At 35.1% G+C, this 8,493-nt stretch overlaps 1 protein-coding gene across 1 annotated transcript; it reads right to left on the bottom strand.

The window, feature by feature from the left end:
• Positions 1–204: 204 nt before the first annotated feature.
• On the bottom strand, positions 205–6,912 carry LOC116300638 (dual specificity protein phosphatase 22-B). The gene is made up of 8 exons (XM_031709541.2): positions 6,749–6,912; positions 4,317–4,350; positions 4,100–4,182; positions 3,579–3,628; positions 2,910–2,954; positions 2,686–2,715; positions 1,815–1,986; positions 205–743 (listed from the first exon to the last, which is right to left on the bottom strand). The coding sequence occupies exons 1-8, from the start codon at positions 6,767–6,769 to the stop codon at positions 507–509; spliced, it is 672 nt and encodes a 223-aa protein (XP_031565401.2). The 5' UTR covers positions 6,770–6,912; the 3' UTR covers positions 205–506.
• Between the last annotated feature and the right edge of the window lie 1,581 nt (positions 6,913–8,493).

Below are 8,493 nucleotides of genomic sequence, written 5' to 3'. Positions count from 1 at the left end.
TTTCTTTCGTCTGCATAAAAAAGTGACCCTCCCTTAAAATTCATTGAATGACTGTCTCTCCCCTTTATGTAGTATAAAATATTCGATGACCTCCCCCCCCCCCCCCCCCCCCCTTTGGCTGAGTAGAAATTTAATGGCCCTCCCCTGGATCCTTCCGGCCCAACCCCAACCCCCCCTCCCCCCCAAAAAATAAATGTTCCCTAAAATTATTCTGAACTCCCCCCCCAAGTTTTCGTATTTAACCTGGGAAATTTATTTAAGAATAAAGTGGAAATCGTTCTCAGCTTAAAAATCCTCTCGGGAAAGAATAAAAATCTTATAAATCAATTAACAATTTACCAAGCCCTCAGCACCGACATCATGATGAAAACGTACGAAGCTACTTTCCATCTTGAGCAATGAAACCCACTTTCGATCGATGCACTCAAAACCGGAATGAACCGGTACCATTGAACCTGCATAACCGGTATTATTGAACCGGTTAAACTCGATTCTACTGACCAGTGCTAAGAGGTAGAACCACCTTCATCTGTGTTTTGTTGATCGTATTTCTCTGTTTTTTCTTCAGTCTTTTTTCTCAGTTGTCTTTCATGATAAAAATTTAAAACATCATCTTCGTCGTCCCTTGCTGAGACGTGCCCGTCGGGTGAGTTCTGATTTTTAGCTAAGAGAGACTTCAAATACTCATCCTCTTCGCCACTAAAATCCAGTTCTGGATATCGTATCTGGAGTTTTGTCTTAATCTGGTAAAATAAAATAAAAAAATAAAAAAAAATAAAGAGTTTGTTTATATGTTGAGAATAGAGATTTTGCACCATCACGTGCCTACGCCCATAATACAGCTTGGGCTGCCTGTGGTTAGATGTCAGAACAATAAAATCCCTTTGCTCTCGGGATTTGAATTCTTTCTCATGTAGTGTATTGTTACTGCCATGCTCTGCCGACTAGAAGGAATGAGCACGTTTTTAAATTAGTTCAGAAATGTATTTTAGGTAATTGTCCTCAATTTTTTAAAGAATATATTCATTTTAATAAGGGTAGGGTTACCAGACAGTCTAAATTATTACATTTGCCACGTGTTAGAACCGAAACTGCCAAAAAGTCTTTTTATTATGATGGGCATTTTATATAATAAATTCATTTCCTAGAAATTATACACTTGTCTCATATATAATATTTTGCAAATAGTATTTTAAATATAGTCATGTAGATTTTTAACGTACTATGGGCCGCTTTGCGGTTGGGAGTCGTCTTCGGTGCGCGTGCGGGTTTGTCCCGATTCCTCACCTTCTTTCCTTACTTGGGAGGGTGGGGGGGGATTCGGGTTGGGGTCGCGTGCGCGCTGGAGGCGGTTCTCAATCCGTAAAGTGGCTTATATATATTCACACATATTTATAGTATTTAACTTTTTATTAATCCGAAGGGACTACCCTGGCTTTATTTATTTTCAAATAAAGGATTCATTCGTAAAGGTTTCATTCATTCATCTTAAGTGCCTGCCGTGATCACGTGACTTACGTTATAGGCGTGATGAAAGTCACGGGACGGGATTGGACGGATAACTCACAGATCGAATTCAAATGCAGCGTGTTAGGGTTTGCAGAGAGAGGAAACGCAGGCTAGAAAAACTGGAGAACCAAGAAAAAAAAAAACAAAAAAAACTCAGATCAAAAGAGTGAGCCAACAACCTCTACTCACATGTGGTGCTGAGTCCTGGAATGGAAGGTGAGAGGTGAGTAGATTACCGCCACCCTTCATCCCTAAAATGAAGTTGAAATTTCCCTTGAGGACTTGCTTAGGACAGCTACACGTACCTTTCTTAATTCTTTGTTGTAGAAGTCTTGTAATTGTCTTTTGAAGCCATAGTTAGGGTTAGCAACCATTCGGACCACCTTGATAGCACGTAAAGTGTCACGCCAGTCGAGGTTCGTGATCGCCATAAGATATGCTGCGACTATGGTGGTTGATCGTGAAACACCAGCGATACTGAATGAAAAGTAAGATCATATGTATATGAGTTCTAATATATATTGAACTATATATTTGTACTGCGGTTATAATGTATCAAATTGAGCTGATCCTCGCAGCACCGGAATCGCCAGGGCACGCGTTCAAATCTGGTTCAAGACTCAGATGGTTTTCTGAGTCTTTCAATTTGCAGCTGCATAAGTTGCTTGATAAAGTTGCAGTTCGACACAGTATGATCATAGTTAACAGAGGGGCAGTCCTCTTTATTAAATTTGGTATGATGAATAAATATAGAATCCGGCATCAAGATACAAAACACACACACACACACAACAACAACAACAACAACAACAACAACAACAACAACAACAACAACAAAATGGATGAACGAATGAAAGAATAAGGAAAGGAAAAGTTACGAAAGCATCAAATATTCAAGTGAATATCAAATCAATAAAAGGATTAAAGCAAAAACCAATGAATGAATAACAAAACAGCAAGGAACGAAGACAATAGAGGATTGATGAATAGATGAATGTTAAGTGAATGAATCCAAATTTCCCGGGGAGGAAGGGGGTGGGGATTTTGTGACGGTTGTTTGTAGAGACGTGCTAAGCTTTTCCTTTTTCACCCCTAAAAGAGGGAGTGACATGATTTCGATGAAAAAAGGGAGATTGAAGAAATGAATGAATAGTCGACATGAAACTATAGACTTACCAATGAACTAGACAGCACCCATTATTAACCCTAGAGAAAGAATAAAGCAAATATAAAACAGAGGGGACTTGGTTTTAGGATACACATGTTTTGGGGTAGGCATGATGCAATATTCTTGTATAAGGATTTTTTTCCCAGGTGCTCAATAGACCATATAATAAAGGGCGTGTCCCTTGAGTTTACAAAATGCATAACAAAACCTTTATCAAATTAATAGTACATACCTACACTCATGGATAAAATCAATGCATTCTTCAAAATACGGTAACCTACAGAATAAGAAAACTATTCAATAACAATAAATAAAAATAATAATTCTATCAACACAGAATTAGCAGAACCAAGACTGACTAAGTGATGAATATGGTTACCACATTGATCATTCATTTGGATAAAAAAGGTAGTAAAGTTACTAGTCCTTTCAAGCTATCAAGACCAGCAAGACCACCAAGGATCATGGCCTGCATTTCTGGATATATTGGAACTAAGCATTTTATTCTTATTTTTATTTTGTGGGTGGGGGTGTGGTGGAGGGTCACATATCATACAGTGCTATGTCCTCTTATTTACCACGATTTTTGTCATCTAGTCGTCAAAAGGTTGTGGACTCACAAGGCATAGCTGGGGCCACTTACAGTATGACTCTAGAGAGACTCTAGACCAATCAGAAAGCGAGAAAATTCACAACCGTGGTGAAATTTCTAAATTTTCACACTAGGAATAAGGAATTTAAGGAATAAAAGTTGGCAAAAACTGAAAAATGGAAAAAAAGAATAGGAAAATTAAAATACATGATGAAGCACTAAAAAAGGGGGGGAGGGGTGACAGGAGAAGAAAACCAGACGCTGTCCCAATTGACATATTTTGACCCCTAAAATTTTTTTTATACTCACAGGTCTTCCTCTGGTGAATCTGCAACCTGTATGCACTTGTACTGTAAATGCTTAAATAGATGCATATTGTTTATTTATTAATTCATTATAAGGGAGCATTCATTGATTTAGTAGGGGGAGGAATGGGCCAGAGGAATCCCTATAAACAGTTATGTAAAATCTTTAATAGCCTCCTTTCTTCTGTCTACATAAAAAAGTGACTCTCCCCTTGAAATATGTTGAATTCTTGACCCTCTCCTTTGTATAGTATGAAATATTTGATGAGCCCCTTTTTAACTGAGCAGAAATGTAAGACACGCCCCAATAAATGCTCCCTAAGAATCCTCTTTTTTAAAGTAATTTCATCTAATATTATTGAAATTAAAAATCTAAAAAGGTATCCCCCCGCCCCTCCCCACTAAAAATGAATGCTCCCTAAGAATCCTCTTTTAAGTAATTTCATCTAATATCATTGAAAATTAAAAATCTAAAAAATTAATAATAAGGATAAAAAAAATATTTATTGAACATAGCATACTTACATCGAGCAATGGTTTTGCATTGTCATGCAGAGCTATGACATGGGTTACTTTGTTCTCGGCAAGCTTTTCAACATCTTTAGCATCTAAAAAGAACAATGTTAAGCCACAAAATCAAAGTTATGGTTTGTTTCAAATACATGTAATCTAGAACAAGCTATCTGAAAATAATTTGGGATGACTTTTATTCCTATAGCCTTTAATTCTATTGATTAATTACCTCTGAAATTCCCAAGATAAAGTCCTGAGACAATCTGAAAGGAGGAAAAATGGAATAAACACAATTGGTAAATTTTGAAGGACTAACTTTTTTTTAAAATTTGTAACATGAAATATGCTGTACCTATATACAAACTGATGTGTAGTTCCAGAAAATAACCCATAACCCCCTCACGGAGCATGAGGAATTCTCTTAAGACACCCTCTTCCAACCCCCAGAAATTCTTCCAAACTTTCTTCCATGCAAATTCTGTAATTTTTGTGCTTTCTCTGACCACCCAACTCTTCAGAAATTCCAAATTCCTCTGTGGGGTTGGTATGGATAATTTCTGGAACTACATATTAGGGAAAAAACGACAGCATCAACAACATGCAGTCTTTAGTAATTTTTACCTTCATTGATTTTTGAATATAAATATATTTATTTTGTTAATAATTCAATATGACGAAGAGCAATGTTCAATAATGCTCACAAATATATATATATATATATATATATAAACTCGATTGCAGAAACGTTGCAGTATACATTTATACATATATCTAATTTCTTCAGTATATCTAATGATATGCAAAACAGAAAAATTGCTTTATTTATTGTTTGTTTCATTCAATGACTGTTAAAATATTTTTTTCTTGTCTATTAGATCGTACAGATTATAAATCAGTTGTTTTTAAGCGTTGGAAATGGTTATTTTGCATTATGCATCTCATTAGATATACTGAATAAATTAGATATTTATATAAATGTATACTATTATGTATATGTATATATACACTCGATTGCAGGAAGGTTAGGTAGTATACTTTTATACATATAAACAAATACCTTATTAGATGCAAAAACTTGAATGAATTGAATAACTGTTTACCCGGTCTTTCACATTAAAAATAAAGTTTTTCGAGATGTCGTATTCAGGAAGAATAAAAAAAAATTGATTTGAGAACAATGAGATGAAATTTTCTAGGCTGAAAAAAGGGAAGATATATAAATAGATATACTTAATTAATATCTGATTCATAAGAACCTTAGGTATTTGATGTGCTTAGCATCAAAGTAAGGCATAAAAGTATTTTTGTTAACTTTCAATATATACATGATCATATTTTAGGAGTTTTTCCATTTTTGCAACTCATTAGATTTTTATATAATGCTATATGCTGAAATGTATACTACAACCGTTTTGCAATTGAGTGTATATATATATATATATTTGTGTCCTGCACATAATAACCGTAAGCTTCCCAGTTCACTCAATATCAAGCATCTCATTTTATTCACAATTATTTTCAGTGCATGCCTTGTTTGACGGTGTTAATGACATTAACATACAGATATAGAATATTCTCTATTTTTACTTTCCTTATTGCTGTCACAGCTATAGAGATGTTAAGTGTGACGTAATTTGAACGAAAAAAGACTTCCAGGTCCAAATTAATAATTACTTCTACAGACATTTTTCTGTGTCTTTTCTTCATAGCAGGATTTTGTTTCATATATCATATTGTTAAAGGAAGAAATAATTCCTGGGAATAAGTTGCGGCAATATTCTAGCTATCTTTTGCATGATTGGACCCGGAAATACATCACAACTTGAAAGCTCTATAGTGTTGTTAACTACAATTATACTTCTTTTATTCCCAGTATTAGATTTGCCATAGCCATTCAGATTGAGTAAAAGACTGGGTTGTTGGGCTGTCTAAGTGGACTTGTTTAAAATTCTTCATTTGCATGTTACGTCATCATGGTCATGTTGGTACCATTTAACAAAAGATTTCTCATTAGCATCCATTGTTAACGGTACCACAATGGCCGCCATGTTTTTGTCTTTTAACTCTCTTGGGAATGCTTGCAACCCATCAATAGATACAATCTTGGAAATATGTTTTCTAAAATAGTCCTACAATGGATTTCATCAACTCAACCTAGTCTTTTCCTCAACATTGCAATAGCTAGGCTTGTTGTTACACATCTCTCAGCAGGTTTAAAGAATACATTCTTTAGAAATCATGGCCATCCAGTTCAAGAACCTTAAACAATATTAGGACATTGGAAAGATTGTATAAACTCGACAAAAACGAGTAAAGATAATACTGTATAAAGTAAATAACCTTATGTGAATAATTTCAATTTATTAATAATTTAGAAAATGCAGTCACGTAAGTTTATATGAGTTTTATATACTGTATATTATTATATGGTCAATAAATGTGTGTCAGTGCAATTTTTACAACGCATTTTAAAAATTATATCGATACAAATCCTTATTATAATGCGGGCTGCAAGGAAGGAGTTATTCTTGAAACAGGAGAGAGAAAATACTGTGATTAATAAAGGATTTGAAGTATTTGTACCTAGTACTTCTTGATGTGTGATGGGTATTAATAATGGTGTTTGTTACTCACAGTTTTAAAGTAAAGAAAACATTTTACCTTATCCATTCCGTTCCCCATGGTGGATCGTCTTTATAAATGGTCTTGGATGGTTCGGGGATATTTGCTGTGGTGAATAAATGATGATCAAAGATCAAAATACGAACTGCAAACCATCATTATGGATTAGCCGAGGGCCGAGGGCATAATAATATTGGAACCAGGGTACAACGGGCTGGGAGAGTAGGGAAGAAACTGGTGTAGAGGCTGGATCCTGGCGTGCCCGGGCCGCTTGGAACTCTGGGATTTTTGAAGAAAGGATTATAGTGGAAACTAATAGGAAAAAAAGGGGAATGTATGTAGTGAATGAGATTGTACTGTCAGTGCAAAGTTTCTGGGGTGATCCCCCGTGTAATATACACAGCTGACGTCATGATTTACGCACAAAGAATATGAAAAGCATATGAATACAAATGGATAGATGGATCACCCAGATTTCTGTAGATCTACGGTCTATTGATGCCTACTGAACTTACTAATTTGTGGAAATTCGTGCACTTTCTTACGAAGTTTCACTGAGATATGGTATGCACTCTACTGCATGATGAAAGTATACGCATAATCATGTGTAGTTGAAAAAGAGAAAAATAAAAAAAATTAAGGGTAAAGAAAAAAGGAATGGGAAGGAAGTATGAAAGGAAGGAAAGAAGCAACTGAAAGCGGGAAATAAACTATTGAATATCGAGGAAAAAAATAGTGCACAAAGGTCTGGAATTCAGTAAAATATTTATTATTAACACAGTACAGCCAACAAATACAAAACATTTATAAAACAAACATTTATATTACATGCAGAATACAGGCACGAAACCGAAGAAGCTGACGATACAGTGTTAAATAAAAAATTAATAATTTAACTTGCACATGTCAAAATGAAAACGACTTTTGAAAATGACTGTATAATCTTATTTTCTTTGGATCTGTGCCTCGAATGATTGGTTAACAAATGCATCACTTTTATTCTTTAGCAAAAAACCAAAGGGTTTGTTCTTTCTAGAGGTGTACCAAGGAACTAATTCAATTTAAGGGCGTTGTTTTAGGGGTTGGTTCGTGGGTATGAACACCCTAAACCGAGAACGAACACCCTAAACAAGTGAATACGAACCCTTCTTTTAGGCTATATTGTTGATATTGAAGCCCCTAAAACATAAGGGTGAAACGATAACAAACCCATATGTGAGCTGAGGATTAAGTATTTGGCAGTTTGTTTTCACTATTCTTACTTTTTTGCTTTGCGAATAATTTACCCTCCTTACTCAAATTCATCCGGGATTCGCCCCTGAAATTTTATAAATAGTATGATCTTGTAAAACTAATACAGTACCGACTACAGTTCATAATTGAGCCACCTACTGTCGTGCCAACAAATGGTCACTAAAAAAAGAACAAAGAACAACAAAGGAATTGGCCGTCTACGTTATTTTGGTAAGATATGAATTCCCATTCATATTTTTTGAGATTAGTGCCAACTGAATTCTATACAAAAATTGTAAGCCATGTCATTATAGCGTCATTCCTACAACCACTACCAGAATTCCTTGCACGCTTCCTTCAATTCTTTGAAAACGTGATACCTGATCCGAAATAGAATTCATGTACTATGAAGGAAGCATTCAGTTAGTGGTAGTCAACATGATGTCATAATACAAAAGGCCTGTGTAATTTAGAACAATTTTAAAAATCGTTTCTGCGACATGGACAACTACTACAAGTCTAGTTAGTGTTAATTCGGGACGTCCGTCTTT

Source organism: Actinia tenebrosa, unplaced genomic scaffold, assembly GCF_029948245.1.
Source record: "Actinia tenebrosa isolate PJP-AT-01 unplaced genomic scaffold, QUT_ActTen_1.0 PGA_scaffold9__36_contigs__length_13948895, whole genome shotgun sequence".
Classification (NCBI taxonomy): domain Eukaryota; kingdom Metazoa; phylum Cnidaria; class Anthozoa; order Actiniaria; family Actiniidae; genus Actinia; species Actinia tenebrosa.
Note: the sequence above shows the minus strand (reverse complement) of the source record. Positions and strands in the feature narration are given on the sequence as shown.

Coding starts and splice junctions, on each gene's coding strand:
- LOC116300638 (XM_031709541.2), bottom strand. CDS start 6,769: ATGGGGAACGGAATGGATAAG. Junction 2,955..3,578: donor GATTCACCAGAGGAAGACCT/GTGAGTATAAAA, acceptor CTTATTCTGTAG/GTTACCGTATTTTGAAGAAT. Junction 744..1,814: donor ACAACAAAGAATTAAGAAAG/GTACGTGTAGCT, acceptor TTATTTTACCAG/ATTAAGACAAAACTCCAGAT.